The 27,517-nt window shown below is 40.5% G+C and overlaps 1 protein-coding gene across 1 annotated transcript in view; it reads right to left on the reverse strand.

Moving 5' to 3' along the window:
• LOC118393561 (protein prenyltransferase alpha subunit repeat-containing protein 1-like) overlaps nt 1-26,878 on the reverse strand; it is a 67,782-nt gene extending 40,904 nt beyond the window's left edge. The window contains exons 1-4 of the mRNA XM_035786325.2: nt 26,685-26,878; nt 24,024-24,193; nt 18,368-18,434; nt 4,890-4,994 (exon numbers count right to left, since the gene is read on the reverse strand). Coding sequence (XP_035642218.1) covers nt 4,890-4,994; nt 18,368-18,434; nt 24,024-24,193; nt 26,685-26,767 — 425 coding nt within the window. The 5' untranslated portion in view covers nt 26,768-26,878. The remainder of the gene's footprint in view (nt 1-4,889; nt 4,995-18,367; nt 18,435-24,023; nt 24,194-26,684) is intronic.
• Between the last annotated feature and the right edge of the window lie 639 nt (nt 26,879-27,517).

The raw sequence follows: 27,517 nt of genomic DNA on the forward strand, positions 1-27,517 counted from the left end.
AGCGTTGGACTAGTTAACTGTAAGGTTGCAAGATTGAATCCCCCGAGCTGAAAAGGTGAAAATCTGTTGTTCTGCTCCTGAACAAGGCAGTTAACCCACCATTCCTTGGCAGTCATTGAAAATAAGAATGTGTTCTTAACTGACTTGCCTAGTTAAATAAAGATTCAATAAAGGTATAAGAGAAAAAAAATAATAATATCTGCAAAATCGGTGTCGAACACTACCGATTTCCGATTGTTACGAAAACTTGAAATCGGCCCAAATGAATCGGCCATTCCGATTAATCGGTCGACCTCTACCTTGTATACTGTTGTTTAGGATATTTATCATTGTTTTAGTTTACTGCCGAGCCCCAAGTCCCACTCAACATGCCTTAGATACCTCCCACACATGCGGTGACCTCACCCAGCATATCTAGCGCCAGAGAAGTAACCTCTCTTTTCATCACTTGGTGCCTGGGTTTACCTCCACTGTACCCGCACCCTACCATATCCGTCTGTACATTATGCCCTGAATCTATTCTACCACGCCCAGAAATCTGCTCCTTTTATTCTCTGTCTCCAACGCACTAGACGACCAGATCTGATAGCCTTTAGCCGTAACCTCATCCTACTCCTCCTCTGTTCCTCGGGTGATGTGGAGGTTAACCCAGGCCCTGTGTGTCCCGAGGCACTCTCATGAGTTGACTTCTGTAACCAACAAAGCCTTGGTTTCATGCATGTTCACATCAGAAGCCTCTTCCCTAAGTTTGTTTTATTCACTGCCCTAGCACACTCTGCCAACCCGGATGTCCTAGCCGTGTCCGAATCCTGGTTCAGGAAGACCACCAAAATCCCTGAAATTTCCATCCCTAACTATAACTAAGGGGGCGGTGTTGCAATCTTCTACAGAGATAGCCTGCAGAGTTTTGTCCTACTATCCAGGTCTGTGCCCAAACAATTTGAGATTCTACTTTTAAAAATCCACCTTTCCAGAAACAAGTCTCTCACCGTTGCCGCTTGCTATAGACCACTCTCTGCCCCCTGCTGTGCCCTGGACACTATATGTGAACTGATTGCCCCCCATCTATCTTCAGAGCTTGTGCTGCTACGTGACCTAAACTGGGACATGCTTAACACCCATCCTACAATCTAAGCTTGATGCCCTCAATCTCAAACAAATTATCAATGAACCCACCAGGTACAACCCCAAATCCATAAACACAGGCACCCTCATGGATATCATCCTAACTAAATTTGCCCTCCAAATACACCTCTGCTGTGTTCAACCAAGATCTCAGCGATCGCTGTCTCATTGCCTGCATCCGTAATGGGTCTGCGGTCAAACGACCACCCCTCATCACTGTCAAACGCTCCCTAAAACACTTCAGCGTGCAGGCCATTCTAATCGACCTGTCCCGGGTTTGCTGGAAGGATATTGACCTCATACTGACAGTAGAGGATGCCTGTTTGTTCTTTAAAAGTGCCTTCCTTACCATCTTAAATAAGTATGCCCCTTTCAAAAAAAGATATAGCCCTTGGTTCTCTCCAGACCTGACTGCCCTTTACCAGCACAAAAACATCCAGTGGCGATCTGCATGAGCATCGAATAGACCCCGTGACATGCAACTTTTCAGGGAAGTTAGGAACCAAAATACACAGGCAGTTAGAAAAGCTAAGGCTAGCTCTTTCCACGATAATAGAACATTTCAATTGGAATTTTTCTACTGCTGGCCATGCTTTCCACCCCGGTCAAAAGTCCTGCACTCCCCACAGCAACTCACCCAAGCCTCCCCCATTTCTCCTTCACCCAAATCCAGATAGCTGATGTTCTGAAAGAGCTGCAAAATCTGGACCCCTACAATCAGCTGGGCTAGACAATCTGGATCCTCTCTTTCTAAAAGTACCTGCCGAAATTGTTGCAACCCCTATTACCAGCCTGTTCAACCTCTCGTTCGTATTGTCTGAGATTCCCAAAGATTGGGAAAGCTGCCACGGTCATCCCCCTCTTCAAAGGAGGAGACACTCTAGACCCAAACTGCTACAGACCTATATCTATCCCACCCTGCCTTTCTAAGGCCTTCGAAAGCCAAGTTAACAAACAGATTACCGACCATTTCAAATCCCACCGTACCTTCTCCGCTATGCAGAGCTGGTCATGGGTGCATCTCAGCCACGCTCAAGGTCCTATCATAACCGCTATCGAAAAGAGACATCACTGTGCAGCTGTATTCATCGACCTTGCCAAGGCTTTCGACTCTGTCAATCACCACATTCTTATTGGCAGACTCAACAGCCTTGGTTTCTCAAATGATTGCCTCGCCTGGTTCACCAACTACTTCTCTGATAGAGCTCAGTGTGTCAAATTGGAAGGCCTGTTGTCCGGAACTCTGGCAGTCTCTATGGAGTTGCCACAGGGATCAATTTTCAGGCCGACTCACTTCTCTGTATACATCAATGATGTCGCTCTTGCTGCTGGTGATTCTCTGATCAACCTCTACACAGACGACACCATTCGGTATACTTCCGGCCCTTCTTTAGACACTGTGTTAACTAACCTCCGGACGAGCTTCAATGCCATACAACTCTCCTTCCGTGGCCTCCAACTGCTCTTAAATGCAAGTAAAACTAAATGCATGCTCTTCAACCGATCACTGCCCGCACCTGCCCGCCCGTCCAGCATCACTACTCTGGACGGTTCTGACTTAGTTCTGAATATGTGGAAAACTACAAATAACTAGGTGTATGTTAGACTGTAAATCTCCTTCCAGACTCACATTAAGCATCTCCAATCCAAAATGACATCTAGAATCGGCTTCCTATTTCGCAACAAAGCATCCTTCACTCATGCTACCAAACATACCCTCGTAAAACTGACCATCCTACTGATCCTCGACGATGTCATTTATAAAAGAGCCTCCAACACTCTACTCAACAAATTGGATTCAGTCTATCACAGTGCCATCCGTTTTGTCACCAAAGCCCCATATACTACCCATCACTGCGACCTGTACGCTCTCGTTGGCTGGCCCTCACTTCATTACCCGTCGCCAAACCCACTGGCTCTAGGTCATCTACAAGTCTCTGCTAGGTAACGCCCTGCCTCATCTTAGCTCAATGTTCACCATAGCAGCACCCACCCGTAGCATGCGCTCCAGTAGGTATATCTCACTGGTCACTCCTAAAACCAATTCCTCCTTTGGCTGCCTTTCCAATCAGTTCTCTGCTGCCAATGACTGGAACGAACTGCAAAAATCACTGAAGCTGGAGACTCATATCTCCCTCACTAGCTTTAAGCACCAGCTGTCAGAGCAGCTCACAGATCACTGCACCTGTACATAGCCCATCTGTAAACAGCCCTTCCAACTACCTCATCCCCATACTGTATTTATCTTGCTCCTTTGCACCCCAGTATCTATACTTGCAGTCATCTTCTGCACATCTACCATTCCAGTGTTTAATTGCTATATTGTAATTACTTTGTCACCATGGCCTATTTATTGCCTTACCTCCCTTATCTTACCTCATTTGCACACACTGTATATAGACTTTATTTATTTTTTCTACTGTATTATTGACTGTATGTGTGTTTATTTCATGTGTAACTCTGTGTTGTTGTATGTGTCAATCTGCTGTGCTTTATCTTGGCCAGGTCGCAGTTGTAAATGAGAACTTGTTCTCAACTAGCCTACCTGGTTAAATAATGGTGAAAAAAAAATACAAAATGTAAACCTCCAACTCTGTCAGGAGGAATGGGCCAAAATTCACCCAACTTATTATGGGAAGCTTGTGGAAGGCTACCCAAAACGTTTGACCAAGTTAAACAATCTAATGGCATTGCTACCAAGAACTAATTGAGTATGTACACTTCTGACCCACTGGGAATGTGATGAAAGAAATAAAAGCTGAAATAAATCACTCTCCACTATTATTCTGACATTTCACATTCTTAAAATAAAGAGGTGATCCTAACTGACCTAAAACAGGGTTAAATGTCAGGAATTCTGAAACTGAGTTTAAATATTATTTGGCTAAGGTGAATGTAAACTTCCGACTTCAACTGTGTGTATGTGTTGTGTGTAAGTTGTGTAATTGCCCCTCTCTCTCTCGCTCTGTTTCTACCTGCTTTCTACCTCTAACCCCTCATCCTTCCTCCCTTTTCCACCTCCTTCTACAATATACTGAATGAAACCAGTGTCAGACCAGTCACAATCATGTGACCATAATTTCCTAGGGTCCCTTGGGGTACGCAGGGTGTCTTTCTAATGGGATGTGATCCTACAGCCTACAGGCGTGGGCTTGGTCCTGATCTAACATGACGGGGATGGTGTGGGGAACGGGGGGGGGGGATTAAACTGTGGGAAATAGGTTAGACCGTCCGTGTCGCAAGAAAGATATCCCCACTCTCACTCCTTCTGTGCCTTCCTCTGTTTCTCTCTCTTTATTACTAAGTATTGTTCCATCCTTCTTTCTCCACCACCACCCCCCCTTTTCTCTCCAACCCACACTCTCTTGCTTTCCTTCTCTCTTCATCCCTCATTAATTCTCTCCATCCCTTCTTCCCTCCCAGCTTTGGTTAGTGGTGGTAAATTGTATAACTTTACTCCATCAATAATATTTCAAAGATTTATTCTGAGTCGAGAAGGGACTCAGTAGAGGCAGTAATGATTGGACCTGTTTAACCGTGTGTATGTGCATGTGCATGTGACGTGTTTGAATGTGTGTTGTGTTTAAGTGTGTGAGAGGATTTGAGAGGATTTACAGTGGAACCTATAAATGCCATCATTTTATTTTGGTCCACTGGTGACTAAACATGCATCGTAAAAACGCCAGTTACAGTTTAATATTTTTTAATATTGAACGTGGACACACGCGCAGGCACACACCACACACACACCTCTCCAGTCCTACCTGTGTATCCATGTCTCGGGGCTCTTGGGGAACTTGGTGAGGGCCAGTTTTCCCAGGTACAGGTCTCTCTCTGGATTTAGGGTGCCACATTGCAGCAGCTCCTTCCTGCCAAAACAGACAGAAGAGAGGAACTATTCAATGAATGTAAATCTCAATGTTCTCTACCGGATGTGAATGTTATGTTACTGCATTTGTTTGCATGCTATTTGCATACTTGTTTTTGTTTTATGAAACAGAAAAACTTCTCACAGGAAAAATAAGTTATTTGAATTGATCAAAGTTAGGCAAGTTAGACCCTCAAAGACACTCAATGTACAAGCAAACACATTCACAGGCTAAATAGCCTACACCATAGTAGTGCTGACTACTTTTTTTATTATCTGCCAAATGAGCAAATGTTTGAAAGCGGCTAGGGCTTAATGAAATATACCAGGCAACGATTAGGTATGTGACCTTGACAGTTGGAAACTTATTTTGTATGACAGAATGATTTGACCAGGGTGTTTGTTGTCTTCAGCCCTATTCGCAAGGGACTAGTATTACAAGAGAATGTTGGTTATGAATTTATTACCCCAGAATGTCCATTACACCAGAGAACAATTCAGACGGGATTATAATTTTTTTTTTTCAAACTGCCACCTGTAAGAATTTTTTTATTTTTCAAAGAATTGACAGCTATGACGAAAGCCTGGAGATTTTTTTCAAAGCCAGAAGATATTTTAACAAGTCTGGACGATAACAGGCCACACTGAAAACTTGAGCTTGGTTTCCAAGTGTCGCCGTAATATTTGAATGAAGGAAGTATAATCATAATCATTAGGATATTTTAGCAATCCACAGTAGGCGACATCCTAAATAACTCCCAGCCTTCAGATGTGGGCTAAACAGCGCATTTGCACTTGATATGCGTTTTAGGCTATGAATGACAAAGTGAACTTGTCATTTACCAATGTTTAGCTCAGTTGTATGCTGCATTATGATCTATTAACAGCAAGGTTTGCATTAAATAGGCACAATATATTTTTTAATGCTATTCAATTAAATCGTACGAAACGTATAAATAAAAGCATTCACTGTGAAAGTTCATACAGTTGAAGTCGGAAGTTTACATACACCACAGCCAAATACATTTAAACTCAGTTTTTCACAACTCCTGATATTTAAACCTAGTAAAAATTCCCTGTCTAAGGTCAGTTAGGATCACCACTTTATTTTAAGAATGTGAAATGTCAGAATAATGAGAAAAGTATTTATTTCAGCCTTTATTTCTTTCATCACATTCCCAGTGGGTCAGATGTTTACATACACTCAATTAGTATTTGGTAGCATTGCCTTTAAATTCTTGGGTCAAACTTCGGTCAAAGGTTTCGGGTAGCCTTCCACAAGCTTCCCATAATAATTCGGGTGAATTTTGTCCCATTCCTCCTGACAGAGCTGGTGTAACTGAGTCAGGTTTGTAGGCCTCTTTGCTCGCACACGCTTTTTCAGTTCTGCCCACAAATGTTCTAAAGGATTGAGGTCAGAGCATTGTAATGGTCACTCCAATACCTTGACTTTGTCCTTACGTCATTTTGCCACAACTTTGGAAGTATGCTTGGGGTCATTGTCCATTTGGAATCCCCATTTGCGACCAAGCTTTAACTGCTTGACTTATGTCTTGAGATGTTGCTTCAATATATGCACATACATTTCCTGCCTCATGATGCCATCTATTTTGCGAAGTGCACCAGTCCCTCCTGCAGCAAAGCATCCCCACAACACGATGCCGCCACCCCGTGCTTCACGGTTGGGAAGGTGTTCTTCGGCTTGCAAGCCTCCCCCTTTTCCTCCAAACATAACAATGGTCAATACGGCCAAACAGTTCTAGTTTTGTTTCATCAGACCAAAGGACATTTCTCCAAAAAGTACAAACTTTGTCCCCATGTGCAGTTGCAAACCGTAATCTGTCTTTTTTATGGCAGTTTTGGAGCAGTGGCTTTTTCCTTGCTGAGCGACCTTTCAGGTTATGTCGATATAGGACTCGTTTAACTGTGGATCTTTTCTCCCTGTTTCGTCCAGCATCTTCACAAGGTCCTTTGCTTTGTTCTGGGATTGATTTGCACTTCTCACACCAAAGTACGTTCATCTCTTGGAGACAGAACGCATCTCCTTCCTGAGCGGTACGACGGCTACGTGGTCCCATGGTGTTTATACTTGCGTACTATTGTTTGTACAGATGAACGTGGAACCTTCAGGTATTTGGAATTGCTCCCAATTTTGAACCAGACTTGAGGTCTACAATTTTTTTCTGAAGTCTTGGCTGATTTCTTTTGATTTTCCCATGATGTCAAGCAAAGAGGCACTGAGTTTGAAGGTAGACCTTGAAATACATCCACAGGTGATGTGTACCTGTGGATGTATTTCAAGGTCTACCTTCAAACTCAGTGCCTCTCTTGACTCAAATGATGTCAATTAGCTTATCAGAAGCTTCTAAAGCCATGACATAATTTTCTGGGATTTTCCAAGCTGTTTAAAGGCACAGTCAACTTAGTGTATGTAAACTCCTGACCCACTGGAATTGTGATACAGTGAATTAGAATTGAAATAATCTGTCTGTAAACAATTGTTGGAATAATTACTTGTGTCATGCACAAAGTAGATGTCCTAACAGACTTGCCAAAACTATAGTTTGTTAACAAGAAATTTGTGGAGTGGTTGAAAAACTATTTTAATGACTCCAACTTAAGTGTATGTAAAATTCCGACTTACGTTAATGAATGATTTACGCATTAGCTAAGCATGCATATTTAGCCAATGTGAAATGGCTAGATAGTTAGTAGGTAATAACTGGATAATTTATTTTTTTGCCTCTTAAAATAATAGGAAATAAATATCATTGTTTGTTCTATCTCTCATACAGCTGTGGTTGAGAATAGCCTATGCCGAGGCTATAGACTTCCATTCTTGTTCTTTTTAAACGTGCAACTTTAGGACAACCCTTTCTTAAACTAGAATATTTGGGAAATAAGTTACTGTTCATAACTTTAAAGCTGCAATATGGAACATTTTGGGCGACCAGACCAAATTCACAAGGAAATGTGAGTTATAGATCTGTCATTATCATTGAAAGCAAGTCTAAGAAGAGGTAGGTAGATCTGTTATATGTGCACTGTTTTTATGCTTCCCGTTCTTAAGTTTGTTTTTCAGTCTTTTACCTTCGATTTTGTACATCAGCTTCAAACAGTTGAAAATTCTATATTTTTGGTTATTGAACATATATTTCACAGCGGTTTAGATGGTACAATGATTCTCTACACTTGTTTGTTTTGTCACATAAACTGAAATTAGGCAAACTATTAGAATATTAGCAACCAGGAAATGGCACAGCAACTTATGCATATCGCAACCTTTAACTTGTCTTATTAAAGCTTTTATGATAGTCTTTAGTAGAAGGAAATGTTACTGGCTGAATTTGTCTGGCCCCCATGGATAATTTATTTCTAAATGAGCTTAAACTTGATTAAACTTGTCATTCGATTTTATTATAGGCCATTGTTCTCTCTCATTATTAGTCCCCTGGCTACCTTACGTTTTAAGGCTATTCAAATAAGGTTTTGAGATGTAACTCCGTTAGATTCATTGTTTTATTGGTGGAGCACAAAACGATGGAAGCGTAAGCCAATATCCCAAAGATACTCATAGCCTATCAAATGGAGAGAGAATGGAATATAGGCCAAGATTTTAAAAACAGCTAGACAAGATAGTTATGTTCTACATTTTTTAAATATGTTTAGGCTATAGCCTAAGGCCCATGCATCCAACAGAGAGAGAGAAACAATATTTTCTGACTGTGCACTTTGGTAGGATTCTCCGCTTTGTCTGGCCTACATTCCACTCTAGCGTTCTGTAGAAAACATATTTATTGAAATAGGCTACAGCAAATAGAAATATACAAATTACTCGGAATGTCACTTGTGTGCTACGCCGCTGTGCACTGCGAGACTATGTTAAGTTCAAATAGACCATTATCTGTCACATCACAATGTCGTCACCATTGACGAAGGCCATCAATCATCGTCGGTAGACAATGCTATCGGAATATCGCCCAACTCTAGTTCAGAGGGTTACTGGTTCAAGCCCAGGTTGGGGCAAGAAGAGGGAAGGAAGCAATACTGTTACACATGGTTATCTTAACTCCGAATTCATGGGTTGCAGCTCAATCACTCTGTTTCGTTGTTATTGTTATGAAAGTTCTACAGATGCCGCAGCATTGGTGCCCAAAAGTCGAGTGATGCCCAGTCATTTTGAACAGTGGCTAATGACCGTTTAGTCTAAATTCCACTAAATTACACAATAGTGGCCTGGAAATACACTGAACAAAATTATAAAACAGTGTTGTGTTGGTCCCATATTTCATGCGCTGAAATAAGAGATCCCAGAAATGTTCCATACATACATTCCCGTTAGTGAGCATTTCTCCTTTACCAAGATAATACATTCACCTGACAGGTGTGGCATATCAAGAAGTTGATTAAACAGCATGATCATTACACAAGCGTACCTTGAATCCCCAGCAGGACAATAAAAGGCCACTCGAACACAATGCCACAGACTTTGAGGGAGCGTGCAATTGGCATGCTGACTGCAGGAATGTCCACCAGGGCTGTTGCCTGAGAATTTAATGTTAATTTCTCTACCATAAGCCGCTTTCAATGTCGTTTTTGAGAATTTGGCAGACCATGTGTATGGTGTCGTGTGGGTGAGAGGTTTGCTGATGTCAATGTTGTGAACAGAGTGTCCCATGGTGGCGGAGGAGTTATGGCATGGGCAGACATAAGCTACGGACAACGAACACAATTGCATTTTATGGATGGCAATTTGAATGCACAGATATACCGTGACGAGATCCTGAGGCCCATTGTTGTGCCATTCATCCGCCGCCATCACCTCATGTTTTAGCATGATAATGCACAGCCCCATGTAGCAAGGACCTTTACACAATTCCTGGGAACTGAAAATGTCCCTGTTCTTCCATGACCTGCACACTCAGACATGTCACCCATTGAGCATGTTTGGGATGCTCTGGATCAGAGGTCGACCAATTAAATTGGCATGGCAGGTTAGGGCCGATTTCAAGTTTTCATAACAATTGGAAATCTGCATTTTTGGATGCCGATTATGGTCGATTACATTGCAATCCACGAGGAGACTGCATGGCAGGCTGACCACCTGTTACGCGAGTGCAGCAAGGAGCCAAGGTAAGTTGCTAGCTAGAATTAAACTTGTTTTATTTAAAAAAATCAAAAGATAATCACTAGTTTACTTCACATGGTTGATGATATTACTAGTTTAGCTAGCTTGTCCTGCGTTGCATATAATCAATGCGGTGCCTGTTAATTTATCATTGAATCACAGCCTACTTCACCAAATGGGTGATGATTGAACAAAAGCTCATTCACAAAAAAAAAGCACAGTCATTGCATCAATATAATATAACCATAAACATCAATGCATTTCTTAAAATCAATACACAAGTATATATTTTTTAAACCTGCATATTTAGTTAAAATAAATTAATGTCAGCAGGCAATATTAACTAGGGAAATTGTGTCACTTGCGTTCAGTGCAAGCAGAGTCAGGGTATATGCAGCCGTTTGGGCCGCCTGGCTCGTTGCGAACTGTGTGAAGACCATTTCTTCCTAACAAAGACCGTAATTAATTTGCCAGAATTTTACATCATTATGACATAACATTAAAGGTTGTGCAATGTAACAGCAATGTAACAGACTTAGGGTTGCCACCCGTTCGATAAAATACAGAACTGTTCCGTATTTCACTAAAATAATAAATGTTTTGTTTTCGAAATTATCGTTTCCGGGTTTTGACCATATTAATGACCAAAGGTTCGTATTTCTGTGTGTTTATTATATTAGAATTAAGTATGTAATTTGATATTTGATAGAGCAGTTTGACTGAGCGGTGGTAGGCAGCAGCAGGCTCGTAAGCATTCATTCAAACAGCACTTTCCTGCATTTGCCAGCAGCTCTTCGCAATACTTGAAGCACAGCTCCATTTATGACTTCAAGCCTATCAACTCCCGAGATTAGGCTGGCAATACTATAGTGCCTATAAGAACACACAATAGGCAAAGGTATATGAAATACAAATGGTATAGAGAGAAATAGTCCTATAATAACTACAACCCAAAATGTATTAACTACGAATATTGAAGACTCATGTTAAAAGGAACCACAAGCTTTCATATGTCCCTTGCTCATGTTCTGAGCAAGGGACTTAAACGTTAGCTTTTTTACATGGCACATGTACACTTTTACTTTCTTCTCCAACACTGTGTTGTTTGCATTATTTAAACCAAATTGAACATGTTTCATTATTTATTTGAGACCAAATTGATTTTATTTATGTATTATATTAAGTTAAAATAAAAGTGTTCATTCAGTATTGTTGTAATTGTCATTATTACACAGACATAGATACATATATATATATATATATATACAAATTGGCTGATTAATCAGTATCCAATAACCAGCAACTTCACACAGCCATGGAAGAGGATTGGGACAACATTCCACAAGCCACAATCAACAACCTGAATAACTCTATGCGAAGGAGATGTGTCGCGCTGCATGAGGCAAATGGTGGTCACACCAGATACTGACTGTTTTTCTGATCTGTTTCTGTTTTTTAAAGTATATTTGACCAACAGATGTATTCCCAATCACGTGACATCCATAGATTAAGGCCAAATGTTTTTTTTCAATTGACTGATGTCCTGTAGCTCTGTTTCATTTTGATTTATCTTTGAAATTGTTGCATGTTAGTTCAGTATACAATGACATTTCTAAAGTAAGCAGGTGAACAGTGCTTAAGCCAACACATTGGTGTGGCTAGCTTCCGGGTTAAGCGGGCGGGTGTTAAGAAGCACGATTTGGCGGGTCATGTTTCGGAGGACACGTGACTCGTCTGTTGGAAAGTTGTAGCGATGAGACAAGATCGAAATTGAGGAGAAAAAGGGGGGTAAAGTAAAAATATATATAGATATATCTTCATCCTTGTCAATTGACAATGCAATGAGGAAAACGCTTAGTTTGGGAGTCAGTTCTAAAACAAATGTTCATGAAACGTGCAATTCATGAATAGGGCCCACAACTGAATACAACCTATAGCTGGCCAAAATACACTACATGAACAGAAGTATGTGGACACCTGCATGTTGAACATATCATTCCAAAATCATGGGTATTAATAGGAAGTTGGTCCCCCCTTTGCTGCTATAACAGCCTCTATTCTTCTGGGAAGGCTTTCCACTAGGATGTTGGAACATTGCTGCGGGTTCTTGCTTCCATTCAGCCACAAGAGTATTAGTGAGGTCAGGTACGATTAGGTTGGGCGATTAGGCCGGGCTCACAGTCGGCATTCCAATTCATCCCAAAGGTATTCGATAGAATTGAGGTCAGGGCTCTGTACAGGCAAGTCAAGTTCTTCCACACCAATCTTGACAAACCATTTCTGCATGGAACTCGCTTTGTGTACAGGGACATATTTTTAACTTAACACTTATTTTTCTTAAAACTGCATTGTTGGTTAAGGGCTTGTAAGTAAGCATTTCACTGGTAGGTCTACACCTGTTGTGTTTGGCGCATGTGACAAATAAAATTGTATTTGATTGTCATGCTGAAACAGGAAAGGGCCTTCCCCAACCTGTTGCCACAAAGTTGGAAGCACAGAATTGTCTAAAAGGTATGCTGTAGCGTTAACATTTCCCTTCTCTGGATCTAAGGGGCCTAGTCCGAACCATGAAAAACAGCCCCAGATCATTATTCCTTCTCCACCAATCTTTACAGGTGGCACTATGCATTCGTGCAGGTAGCGTTCTCTTGGCATCCTCCAAACCCAGATTAGTCCGTCAGACGGCCAGATGGTGAAGCGTGATTCATCACGCCAGAGAATGCGTTTCCACTGCTTCAGAGTCCAATGGCGGGGAAGCTTCACACCACTCCAGTCGACACTTGGTGATCTTAGGTTTGTGTGCGGCTGCTCGTTCATGGAAACCAAGCTCCCGACGAACATTTCTCGTGCTGACGTTGCTTCCAGAAGCAGTTTGAAACTCTGTACTGAGTGTCGCAACTGAGGACAGATGATTTTTACACGCTACGCGCTTCAGCACTCGACGGTCTCGTTCTGTGAGCTTGTGTGGCCTACCACATTGTGGCCTACCACATTGCGGCTGAGCCGTTGTTGCTCTTAGACGTTTCCACTTCACAATAACAGCACTTACAGTTGACCTGGGCAGCTCTAGCGGGGCAGAAATTTGATGAACTGACTTGTTGGAAAAGTGGCAAGTCACAGAGATCTTCATTAAGGCAATTCTACTGCCAATGTTTGTCTTTGGAGATTGCATGGCTTTGTGCTTTAATTTATACCACTGTCAGCAGCGGATGTGGCTGATATCACCGAATCCACAAATTTGAAGGGGTGTCCATACACTTTGGTATATATAGTGTATCTCCAGAAAGAACCAATTGGAGAGTAGAGACTGACCGATATGGGATTTTTGCGTCTGATACCGATTTTTAGGGAGGCAAAAGTCACTGAATCCCGATATATACACACACACATACATATGTATATATATTTATTATATTTTTTATTTTTGGGGGGCAAAAGTTACTGAATTCCGGGGGTGAAATGAAAAACCAACCTTTTCTTACACAAATTGTGCTCTAAAGGATTAACAGATACTATAAAATATGATTTCTTAACAAAATATTAAAATTAACATTATTTAAGAACATTTTGTGGTTTACAGTATATCCACCAAAAGGAAACTATATCCTCTATAAATACGACAGTAAAACTGGTTTAGTTTACCTTCTTAGGTACAACTTAAAGATGTGTCTATCTATGGCAGTGGATAAGAAGAATGCAAAAGTGTTTGTGCTAAACCGCCACAAGGCTGAAGGCTGAATAAATTAAACTTTCTTTCAAAGTTCATCTGAAACCGCACTGTTCACAAATAAGCATTGAAATGTCAGTAACATGTTGTTCCTAATCTCACCGCTAGGTGTCAGCATTTGTCTTGAGTAGATATACTACAGCACATATGTCAGAGTCAAGGCCCGCGGGCCACATCCGGCCCGCGAGAAGGTTTTTTACGGCCCCTGGGATGATCTTGATTTATTATTAGAACCGGCCCGCAGACCGCAGCAAGCCGGCAGCCCGCAGATCTTTTACACGCACCAATACTACATTTCCCACAATGCAACGGTGACGCACCGAGCAGTAGGCTGCTTCATTTCAATATTTATTGGCACAGCAGTTGTCAGCATCACAGTAAAATTAACTTTCAGATACCCATCAAAAATGGCAAGACGGAAGGTGGACACTGAGAACCGGGGTTTCAAACAAGGTGGGAGTCGGAGTATTTGTTCACGGAGGTAGCTGGAAAACCTGTGTGTCTTCTGTGTGGAGAAAGTGTGGCGGTACTGAAAGAGTATAATCTGAGACGACATTATGAAACGAAACACGCGGACAAAAACAAGAATATGGACATGGAACAAAGGCTACAAAAGGCAGAGGAATTAAAACGAGGCCTCAAATCTCGACAGGCTCTGTTCAAAAAAGCCAAATCACAAGGCCAGGCTGCTGTCAAGGCCAGTTTTATTTTGGCAGAAGAGATCGCTAAATCAGCCCGGCCATTTACGGAGGGGATTTCATCAAAAACTGCATGATTAAAGTTTGTGACGAAGTTTGCCCAGAAAAAAGGCAACTCTTTTTAAATGTGAGTCTGAGCAGAAACACCATTGCCGAGAGAGTAGACCAGTTGTCCATCAATCTAAAAGAGCAGCTTGTGAAAAAGGGAAAAGATTTCATTGCATATTCCTTGGCTGTGGATGAGAGCACCGACATTTCTGACATTGCCCAGTTGTCAATTTTCATCCGCGGAGTGGACTCCAGCCTAAGCGTGACAGAGGAGTTTTTGGCTTTACGTCCTATGCATGGCACAACTACGGGGCATGATTTGTATGAAGAGGTGTCAAGATGTGTAAATGAGATGGAGCTGCCTTGGGAAAAACTCGTGGGTTTGACAACCGACGGAGCACCTGCGATGTGGACACAGGAGCGGACTGGTGGCGAAGATACGGGAAAAGATGCAAGAGGAAAACGCGACAGGTGAGCTGACAGCTTATCATTGTATCATACACCAGGAAGCGTTGTGCGGTAAAGCCTTGAAAATGGAGCATGTAATGAGCATCATCACGCGCACAGTTAACTTTATCAGAGCCAAAGGTTTGAATCACCGCCAGTTCAAGGCATTTCTGACGGAGTTAGAAACGGAGCATGGTGATTTGCCTTATCACACAGAGGTGCGATGGCTAAGCCAGGGAAAGGTGCTTCAAAGATGTTTCGAGCTTCGTGAGGAGATTTGTCTGTTCTTGGACAGCAAAGGGAAAGACACAACACAACTCCGAGACGAAATGTTTCTGTGTGAAATGGCTTTTCTGTGTGACATTACGAGTCATCTGAATGCAATGAACTTGCAGCTGCAGGGTCGGGATCGTGTCATCTCTGATATGTACAGTACAGTGAAGGCATTTAAAACCAAACTGACTCTGTGGGAGACACAGATGCGGAAAGAAAATTTGAGCCACTTTCCCAGCTGCCAGACCATGAAAGAGAAGCTCTCTACCAGTGCGTTCCCGAGCGCACAGTTGGCTGATAAAATAGGTATGCTTGCCGCTGACTTTCGACGCCGATTTGCTGACTTTGAAGCACAAAAAAGCAGGTTGGAACTGCTCGGTAACCCATTTGCTGTTGACGTGGAAAGCTCACCACCAAACCTCCAAATGGAGTTGATTGACCTCCAATGCAATGATGCACTGAGGGCAAAATATGCGGCAGTGGGTGCTGCGGAGTTCGCCCGTTTCCTCCCCGACACAATGCCCCAGCTGCGCATCCAGGCTGCTCAAACGTTGTCTATGTTTGGCAGCACATACCTGTGTGAACAACTGTTTTCTTTGATGAACTTGAACAAAACATCACACAGAAGTCGACTTACTGCTGAACACCTCCACTCAATTCTGAGGATTTCCTCAGCTCAGAGCCTTACCCCGAACATTGATGAACTTGTGGAAAAGATGGGACACCACCAAGTATCACCCTCAACCTCAAACAAGTGAACATTACTGTGCAATCACATATTTAGAGTTTTTACTCAGTTCAAGTTTAAAGTTAAAGTTTAATATTTGTTTTCACTGCATGTTACTTCTCTTTAAACAAAGTGTTGTTTTTGATTAATAGATTTTTGCACTTTATTTTATTGTATTTCAATCCAATTATATTTTAAAAATATTTCAGTTGAGTGGATGATAGAAAATTGCTATTATTGTTTTTTTCTTTGAAGTAAATTTAGCCCACTTTTGCTAAAATAGAAAATATAGGCTACTGATGGTGCCTTGAATACCGGTTTCTTTCATTTAATGTTCATGTTATGGGGATTTTTATATAAAGGAAATTTGTCTTTTGTGTCTGTTGAAAATTAAAGATTACTGACAGAGCCATAAGAAAATATTGCTTTATTTATCTGATCATATTGGAATATATTTGTTAGGTTTTCAGTAGGTTCAATTAGGTTCACTAGACTATATGCGTCATTTAAAAATTTTTCAATGAACATTCGAACAGTCCGGCCCTCGGCTTGTAGCTAAATTTTTTATTTGGCCCTCCGTCCATTTGACTTTGACACCCCTGTACTACAGTGTTTACAATAGTCAAAGGTCATGTAAACAAACACTTTATGGCAACCTCGCAATGAGAGTAAATTATGACAAGCACAAGCTAGCTGTTCATTACAACAATGTTTTCTCACAGAAACCATACGTACATTACATTGCAAAATGGCATGCGCGGATGACTGAAAACGTTTATGCAGGCAAATGCTTGCCCCACTGGTTTTAGTCACACGTTCTAATTTATCTCGCTTGCAAACGTTAGGTACTTATCATGAATGCAAACACATGGCCTTAGTGATGAGGACAAGGCTGCTTGCTTGGTGAAGTGTTCTTCTAATTATTTACTTATTCATATACACTGGCTGTGACAAGCTATTCACCGTCAAACTACCATGCCTACTCTCGCTCACGTTGTGACCTAGGGCTGAATGATGTCAGGCAACCATTGACATTTTCAAAACATTACTGCAAATGAGCAGACATATTTGTTTATTCTATGTATATAATATCGGTGCTTTATCTGTGGAATAAAGACTGATATCATTTTTTTTGTGAAAGGCTAATATCGGCTGATTATATCCGTCAACCGATTTATCAGTCTGGCTCTATTGGAGACTGAATCTCTTGAAACCTTGATGAAGACAGCTTGCTATCGAAACGTTGATAAATAAATGATTGTAATTAGTGTTAAGAAATGATTGCATCAAAGCTACCCGAGTGTGTGGCTTTTCCTTTTCTTTTGAAAGATAGTGAATGTCTAACATCAAACCGTGAGATTGAAATAGCTAGAAAGAAGAATAAAAGACTGATGCAATGAGACAATATACAGTGCATTCGGAAAGTATTCAGGCGCCTTGACTTTTTTCACATTTTGTTATATTTTTATACATTTTGCCCTGTTCTAAAATGTATAAATAAATGTTTTCCCTCATCAATATACACACACAATACCCCATAAAGACAAAGCAAAAACAAATATGAGGGGACTCAGCGGAGGTTCAAACAAGTAAAAAGACAGCGTGGCCTAATTTCTTCAGAGCAGCTAAGAATTCTAGTTAACATTTCAACACAGTATTGACTGAAGCTTTCTAGAGAATGGCATTTAAAAAGCAGCCTCTGAGATCATAAGGAATACGTTTTGTTGCATGAAGAATTTATATCAAGGAATCTGGTAGTTTTTGTCTGTCTAGCTGATAGGGAGTGAGCGGGCGGAGTGGGTCTATTTACAGGACTTTGTTATTGCAGGCACAACATATATACACACGTAGCTTACACATAATAGGGCCGGCATGATACTAGTATAGCAATATTTTTTCCATGGCAAAAATTCAAACATGAAGCAGAACTAAAGTTTTGGTCCTTTCTAAACCTGCTGTATGTAAAATATTGCATGCTATAACTTGAAAAATAAATAAATGTGATATACTAAATAAATAATGTTTGTTTCCAATACTAACGAGTTTTACGATACTGCTATCGTCCTGGTTTTTAAGCAAAACTTAAAACATGAAGTGGAACGAAAACTTTGGTCCTTTCTAAACCTGCTGTAATAAATAAATGTGACTCTGGATGACAGCATAATGTTTGTTTCCAAGATAAGGTCTGTTTTCCTAAAGGAGTAAAATTCGCTTCATGTTTTATTTACTTGCCACGATACTAATGAGTATCGCGATACTGCTATCGTCCTGGCCCTAATACACAACACAGCTGGTGGGAGCTGGAGTCAGTGGTTGGTGTCCATACCTGACATTCCAAGCAGTGGTAAAGTCTGAGTTGAGCAGCAGCAGAGTGCAAGTAATGTCCACCAGAGCTGGAAGAGGGAGAGACAGAGACAGGTTAGCATATCAAGTGATTATTTGAAGTACAACTAAAACGGTCTATAATGCCCCTTTTTCTTGGAAAAATACATTCTGGCTGTCCAAAAGGTTAACAAAAGGACCAGACCAACTGAAAATTTTGACACATCCCCAAAGCTCATATATATGACTAAAACTAGAGCCCGCCCGATAAATCGGTTAACCAATATTATCGGCGATATTAGCCTTTCACATATTCCACAGATGAAGCACCGATATTGTGTACATAGAATTAACAAATATGTCTGCTCATACATGTCACGCTGTATAATGATAGGAGACAGGCGCAGGAATACGTAATTGTTTTTTAAAATTTCTCCACCTAAAATAAAGTACGTCATGAAAACGACGGGGACGAAGACCAAAACAAACACGTGTGTGTGTATATATAAAAACACAGGGATGCAACCCAAACAAAAGAGCGAGGTGTAAACCTCTAAATAATACACAGGACTAGACCCGTAATAACAAGTGCACAATAACACATATTGTGTCTCTGTCTCTCCCAGCTCTGGTGGACATTACTTGCACTCTGCTGCTACTCAACTCAGACTTTACCACTGCTTGGAATGTCAGGTATGGACACCAACCAATAACTCCAGCTTCCACCAGCTGTGTTGTGTATTAGGGCCAGGACGATAGCAGTATCGCGATACTCATTCGTATCGTGGCAAGTAAATAAAACATGAAGCGAATTTTACTTATTTTAGGAAAACAGACCTAATCTTGGAAACAAACAATATGCTGTCATCCAGAGTCACATTTATTTATTACAGCAGGTTTAGAAAGGACCAAAACTTTCGTTCTGCTTCATGTTTTAAGTCTTGCTATGGAAAAAATATTGCAATACTATTATCATCCCGGCCCTATTGTGTGTAAGCTACGTGTGTATATATGTTGTGGCTGCAATAACAAAGTCCTGTAAATTGACCCACTCCGCCCGCTCACTCCCTATCAGCTAGACAGACAAAAACTACCAGATTCCTTGATATAAATTCTTCATGCAACAAAACGTATTCCTTATGATCTCAGAGGTTGCTTTTTAAATGACATTCTCTAGAAAGCTTCAGTCAATACTGTGTTGAAATGTTAACTAGAATTCTTAGCTGCTCTGAAGAAATTAGGCCACGCTGTCTTTTTACTTGTTTGAACCTCCGCTGAGTCCCCTCATATTTGTTTTTGCTTTGTCTTTATGGGGTATTGTGTGTGTATATTGATGAGGGAAAATACTTATTTATACATTTTAGAATAAGGCTGTAATGTAACAAAATGTGAAAAAAGTCAAGGGGCCTGAATACTTTCCGAATGCACTGTATATTGTCTCATTGCATCAGTCTTTTTTATTCTTCTTTCTAGCTATTTCAATCTCACGGTTTGATGTTAGACATTCACTATCTTTCAAAAGAAAAGTAAAAGCGAGCCAGGCCTAATCGCCCAACATCAGTACCTGACCACCTCTTGTTTGTGAACACCTTGCTTTTAATAATGTCCAGCCAAAATCCGACCATAGAAAAAAAGCAAAGATTTCCTGATACCAGCATTTCCTCTTCTTCTACTTCTATTAAGGCACAATACCTTGTTCAGATATTCCCTTTTTCTAAGTTTCTACCATTAGGCTGCATATCCATCTCTGTCACTATAAAAACCGCTCACATCAGGTGAGCGTTTGAGAATGGCGTTCTCCCGTAATAGCATTTTGGAACATTCACGCATATGGCCGAGACAAGTTAACACATTGCTGCACTTGTAATGTGAAGTATTCATAGTTTATCAACTTTTAAGCTAAATGTTGTGGTCTGTTTCATCAGCCTCATCTTTGTATTTAAACATTTTAGTATGGAACCACTGTTGTATGCATTTGATATTTTTCTGCTCTATCATCCCGCAACTGTTCCAATGTGTGTTTTAAATAGCCCCAGACATATATTTTTTTTATCATCCCCCGGATGACGGGACACTAGGGCTGGGTGATATGGACAAAATCTCATATCCCGATATAGATCATTTCATATCACGATATAGCACACTTTCTGTAAATTCAATGAATAAATAGTTTATATAAAATGACCACATGTAAAGACCTATTTCTTATTACATTTTTAATTATACTCAACAAATAAAAGGTACTTACACATATTTGATTATTTCTCCTTTTATTTAGAGCCTTGGTGCAAATTTGCAATTAAGCATGTAACAAAATAATAATGTATAAAATCTAAAAAGGTAAATAAGAAAACACTTCAACTATAGTTGCAAACAAAATAAATATAGGCCTAAAATATATATTTTGGGAGCTTGACTGTTTTGCATGTCAATTTGGCATTAATACCTGTCACATATCAATTTGCATTTGGTACCTTGGGTAGAGTGTTAGCACCAACTCACGAAACCTCCGTTTCTCGACCGTGTAAATTGGGGCCATGTCTTTGCAGATGTAAGTTGTAATCTCCTTCCATGGAGGAGACTTAATCAAGCTAGTCGTCTTGACTACATTCGTGTCTCCTTCTCTCTTGATTCAAAGGTTAAAAAAGTTTTAATAGGAGACCGAATGCGATCGGATCACCATCTAATTGGCCTTCACATAACTCTTATAGATTTTCCACGTGGACGGGAATATTGGAAGTTTACTGGAGGACAACTTATTTTTAACTATTGGATCCTTAAAAAATACAACTTTTAAATTACCCTGCAGTTTACCTATAAAATGGGCTGATGGTGAGTAGACATACTCAGTATTCATATCACAAAAGATATAAATAAGCTCTCCACAATAAATTTCAATAGAAAACGTGTAAAAACAGACTACCTCTCCATGGTTGCAGGATCTTAACACCTGTCTATTTATGGAAAAATTGCCCTGATTAACTCCTTATTCATATATCTGTTTACTCACTTACTTATGGCGCTGCCTACTCTTGCTGATTCATTTTTCAAATCATATGAGCAAAAAATATTTTGCTTTATCTAAACCAGACAAAATAAAACGAGCCTATCTATATAATGAATATGAATTGGGCGGGTTGAGATTATTAAATATAAAAGCACTAAACCTCTTTCTAAAAGCTTCACTCATTCAAAAGTTTTATTTGAACCCTAAATAGTTCTCAAGTAGATTAATAAGAAAAGCTAATCCAATGTTTAAAAAAGGCCGTTTTGCCATGTCTCATTTTCGATTAATTGAAAATTATACTTTTTTCAAAGTATCTGTCTTTTTCAAACAAGCATTGCAGAGCTGGCTACAAGTTCAATTTCATCCCCCTGAAAAGATAGACCAAATATTATGGCTGAACTCAAATGTGCTGGTTGATAAAATACCTGTTTTTATGGGAAAGATGTTTGAAAGGGATATTTTGTTCTTAAATTATATTGTAACGGTAGAGTTATGTCCTTCGTGGCGTTATCAGAATTGTACGGGAAGGTCTGCTCAATCCAAGAGTACAACCAATTGATTACAGCATTACCCCAAAAATGGAGGAGGCGGGTGGCAGTGGGAGGAGGTAGGGAACTGGTCTGTCTGCCCAATACAAAGGATCACAACTGGTGGAGAAATAAAAATAGCATAAATAGGAAAGTATACCAGTTTCATTCGAGGACCAGGATGTTGACAACTGTGCCATACAGATTGCAAAATAGTTGGGAAGAGATTGTTGATGTACCGATTCTATGGTATGGTATGGGTTGATATATAAAACAATGCAAGATTCAAGACTTCATGCTTTTCAGATAAAATTATTATTTAGAATTCTTGGCAACAACAAAATGTTGAATATTTGGGGCATAAAATCATCGAAGCTCTGCAGATTTTATTGTGTGAATACAGAAACAATAGACCACTTATTTTGGTATTGCCCTCAGGTAGCCCGTTTCTGGTCTCAGGTTCAGGAATGGCTGAAAATGCATACCATCGATCTAAAATTGACCCTAGAAATAGTACTGTTAGGAGATCTGGAGAGACCGGTTCACTCAATTACTAATATACTAATACTCTTAGTAAAAGTATTTATCTTGAACACGCAAGCTGTAGATTATATTCAATTAGATAGATTGAAATTGTACGTTAAACATCATAGCATAGTTGAAAGATATGTGTTGCGTAGAAACACGAAGTGGGTGGCCAGCAGAGATAGATGGGATGGGCTGAGGGAAGCTGAGGGCTGGTATGTGGAATTGGAGACAAGTGGGAGAGTTGCTGTGTGAAAGAGAGAATGATGGTCAAAAGATAAAGGGGGGAAAAAAAGTCAAAATAAAGCATAATAAAAGTACATTTGAATGACACTAAGTGGCAGTGTTTTTACAACTAATGCAGGTGTGCCTGAGGCTGATGCTGTGCAGGTGTTTGTACACATGCATATACACACACTCTCGTTCAAATCAACACATACAAGAACACACACATACATGTAATAGTGCCAGACAATGCACGCAAACATAGACAGTTGGCATTGCTGTTATGATTTCAGTTGTTCTTGATGTCCTTTGTTTTAAATGTATTATTTTGTTTGATCTTTTTTGCATTATTTGCTGTTTTCTTCTGTATTTTCCTTTTATCTCTTTAGTTCATTATCTTGGTTGTTGGTGCATTGTGGGGGGTTCTTGGTGGTGGGGAATGGAATTTATTTTATTTTTTCCGGGGGGTGACTGTGGGAGGGGTCTCGAATGGTTGAGGGACAGCTATTGAGGAACTGTGGTGGGATCTTAGAGGGTTCGGGTTTCACAAGATTGTGATCATGAAAACGGAAACTATGACATATTTTATATCACCATCATGCACATGCACCCTCACACATAAGGATGGCTCTGTTGAGGAAAGACTGATACATGTTTGATAGTGTCTTGATGCTGTATTGTTTGTTCTTCATGCTCTAATACTTTAATGTTACCCCTTCCTTGTGTTTTTTTGTAATAAAATAATAATAATGAATAAATAAATCTCCTTCCATCTTCGTTATTCTTTGCCATATGGTGTGCCGCGGGCAAAATCCTCTTGCAACGTCTGAGTCGGGGGTTTGTTTTGAGCACTCGACTGTACTTTTTTGGGTCTCATCCGTAGACTCTCGCCGTATTGTTTCACATGATTCTTGCGTAGGTGGTAAAGGAGGTTAGTGGTGTTTGAGCCTGTTGTCGGGACCGGCCTGTGGCATATTTTGCAGAGGATGGTTTTCTGGTCCTTGTCAGACTTTTCATACCCAAACCACATCCATGCAACCTAAGTAGCCCCTCTTTTAGGTATGAGGTCTGTGTCTCTGTGCTCTGTGTAACGTTCACTCTCCTCCGTGTTTGTTTGTGTTGCAAATTTCCTTCCACACGGCACGCAAAGCATTATCCAATTTATAAAAAATATTTCAGTAAAGAGTGTGATTTGCGACACAATTAAATAAACGATACAGCATAATATGAAACGATAGAAAAACGTCTATCGTCACACAATATTATATCGTCATATCGCCCAGCCCTACAGGACACCCTTAATTTCGAGCCTTGGGGTGTGCGTGTCTCAGTGGACTAAGGAAAATGGATAAAGAATAAATAATTCTTCTTCTTACCTTCCCTGTCCAGCCACTGTTTGCGCTGCCTGTAGAGCAGTAGTTTGTTGTGGACATAGGGTAGCAGGAACTTGACACACCAGCTCTCCACCCCCAACTTGTTCTCTACCAAGACGATGGGGCTACGGTTGTACCTGGCCTCAGGACACAGGATCAGACCTATCTCATCACTAGGAGGGGGAGGGGGGAGGAGAGAGAGAATGTGAACCTGCATGCTCATTGCTCTAACACAACAACTACACAAACACACGTTCTCAGATACCCATGCTCTCTAACATGCATGCTCACACATACATAACCTTTTAACCTCTAGACTCAGCAGAACCCCTGTCTGATGGTGGGCTTTATTCACTGCCTGGCTTATGGAGTAGGGACCCTTGTACTTAGCCTAAATGTCTCTAGTTGAAGGAGCAGGAGCACACTTTAGATGCCCAATACAGCACTGGTCTGGAGTACGGGGCACAAGCCTTGAAGAGAGAAGCCGAGTTTGCACAAGTGCATCTCCAGAGAGTCTACGCCTCACTGAGCACACAACAGAACTGGTTTGCCTCAAACTGCGGTGCGCGCACACACATACAGTGCCCTTTGCAGCAGGGCCATGTTCAGTAAGCAAAATGGATTGGAATGTTTCAGATAGAAATGTCACAAATAGAACTGGAGTGATTCCTTATTCTACATGTCAGAGTGGCATGTTTGCTCTATATTTTTTTTAGATGGATGCCACCAACTGAAAAACCTAGTGGGGAAATTGTTGGTATGGAACCCTGGTGTGTGTATGCACACAGCACAGCATAGCGCTCAGCACAGGTCACTCACATCACCAAAGGGATTGAGCCTATACAAACACTACTAATCAGGCTTAGATGTTATTTTTATTGAAGGATGTTTTGCCCTGTAAAAATGCCTTCAATTTATTAAGTAGAAATGTACTCAGTTCAAATAAGTTCAGACAGGTCTGTGTATGTTCTACTTCTGATAAACTGGAACTGAAATGTGCATCAATTCAATTTTATATGAAAAGTTATATTTTACATTCCATTGTGCCTTGTACTGCGAAGCCTCTTTTGATATCTCTCAAAATAGGCTGGTGGTTATGAGTTGGCTACCAAAACATGGAGATGCAAATGAAAGGGAAAAGATCTGGCCTACTCGGCATCAAGTTGAAGCATTCACACCCTGTTCTTAAATGAGCTACAGAATGTAGGCCAGTTCTAATTTAGAACACTCAGTCGGAGAAGTTTCTAAACAGAATACATCTAGCGGGCTGACACTCTTCTAAGCCCAACAAGGCATTATTTACCATGTTATTATAACAATATATAAAAAATATTACCAAGTAATAAAATGATCATTAATGGATATGATTAGCTAACAACTTGTCATCACCAGAGTAGATCTCCATTGGAATCAAAACAGCAAGTGTGAAACTTGACAGGTTTCTGAGATAAGATGATAGATAAAACATCTATGAATCACAGAGCCAAACTCATCAGTCAACGCTAGGGTGAGGGATGACAACTAAACTCAACAAAAATGTAAATACAACACGCAAAGTGTTGGTCCCATGTTTTATTAGCTGAAATAAAACACCCTAGAAATGTTCCATATGCACAAAAATCTGACAAGTATTTATGTCTGTAATAAAGCTATTTTGTGGGGGAAAACCATTTCCAATTGGGTGGGTCTGGCTCCCAAGTGGGTCGGCCTATGCCCTCCCAGGCCCACCCATGGCTGTGCCCCTGCCCAATCATGTGAAATCCATAGATAACGACCGATTTCATTAATTTCAATTGACTTATTTCCTTGTATGAACTGCAACTCAGTAAAATCTATGAAATTGTTGCATGTTGTGTTTATATTTTTGTTCAGTATAGTAAAGACACATTTTGGATACAAACGTGTCAGACCTTTGCGTACATAGGTAGCCTAGTGGTTAGCGCGTTGGACTTGTAACCGAAAGGTTGCAAAATCGAATCCCTGAGCTGACAAGATACAAATCTGTCGTTCTGCCCCTGAACAAGGCAGTTAACCCATTTGTCCTAGGCCGTCATTAAAAATAAGAATTTGTTCTTAAATGACTTGCCTAGATAGATAAAGGTGTAAAAAAAGATCTGGAAATGTCACTCCCACATAACAGGCTATATATATATAACGTTACATGCGAGAGGAGAGTCGCGAGCCGCAGACTGTTCCAACACTATTTAGCTGGCTATATACTTTCATTTGTGGTCAAAACAAACACTTTCTGATCACGTGATTTATGCATGCCATTCCAGAGCTGGGAATAACAAGGCTGAGTCAACTTTTTCTGCAAATCAAGTAGCTCGCCTTCTTGGCTAATGAATAGTAGCTAGCTACTAAGTGGCAAACGAATTCCGCTGCACAGTCAAAGATATATCCTCTGCAACGTATGGCTAAATGTATGCAAATACACAAACTAGGCGACCCTCTGGGCTCTGCAGATTGCTTTTTATCCTGAATGTTTGCTTGCTTGCTGGACAACAAACTGTGATGGATAGATCGCTAACGTTCGTTAGCTTGCTAATAAAGCAGCAAATGATAGCCATCTCGTTCGAGCATCATGCCATGATTAGTTTGCTGTTATCTTGTAGCTAGCTAATCGTACTCGTTATTTACGATAAATTGGATAATGCTACGTACATATTGGGATTTCTCTTGAAGGCGTTATTGATATCTTTGACAACTCTCTGGACCAAGACATCCTCCTCCTCCGATTCTGCCATTTTTGTGCACTGATGACGTCAATGAAATCTCATGTTCATCCGGGTCATTAAAAATGAACACACTAGGCAAAAATCTTTGATGAACATGTTTAAAACAAGTTTCATCATGGTAACATTGTAGCAACATTTCTTACACCAACTCTGCCACACCAGGGCCGTCACTAGATACCAGACACAAAGTCATAAACCCCGCCTATTTCTACAATGTATCTTCTTAAAATCTGATTTTAAACCTAACCTTAACCACACTGCTAGCCTTACGCCTGACTTTAAACCAAGACCAAAAAGCCACAAAGACCGTTTTGACTTTGTGGCTGTGGTAACTAGTGAAAAACCTGAATGTTGGTACTGTACTCTAAAATCAACTGAGAAAAACATCAGTGATCTTTCGTTCAGAAATCCAGGGCATACCCTAACTTTCATTTATCACTCGTACTGCATACCGACACTTCAAAGAAGGGACTCGGAGCCATCCTTTATCAGCAGCAGGATGGGAAGTTGAGAGTAATCGGGTATGGATCAAGAAAATTAACACCAGCTGAGAGGAACTACAATTTGCACAGCGAAAAGCTTGAGTTCCTTTCTCTAAAATGGGCAGTGTGTGAAAAGTTTAGGGACTACCTATGCTACACCTCGTACTTCACCATTTATACAGATAACAACCCACTAACCTACGTCATGAGCACCGCAAAGCTTAATGCTGTCGGATGAACTGTCAGATGACCGGTTCAACATTAAGTACAGGCCTGG

This window comes from Oncorhynchus keta, chromosome 14 (genome assembly GCF_023373465.1).
Source record: "Oncorhynchus keta strain PuntledgeMale-10-30-2019 chromosome 14, Oket_V2, whole genome shotgun sequence".
Lineage (NCBI taxonomy): Eukaryota > Metazoa > Chordata > Actinopteri > Salmoniformes > Salmonidae > Oncorhynchus > Oncorhynchus keta.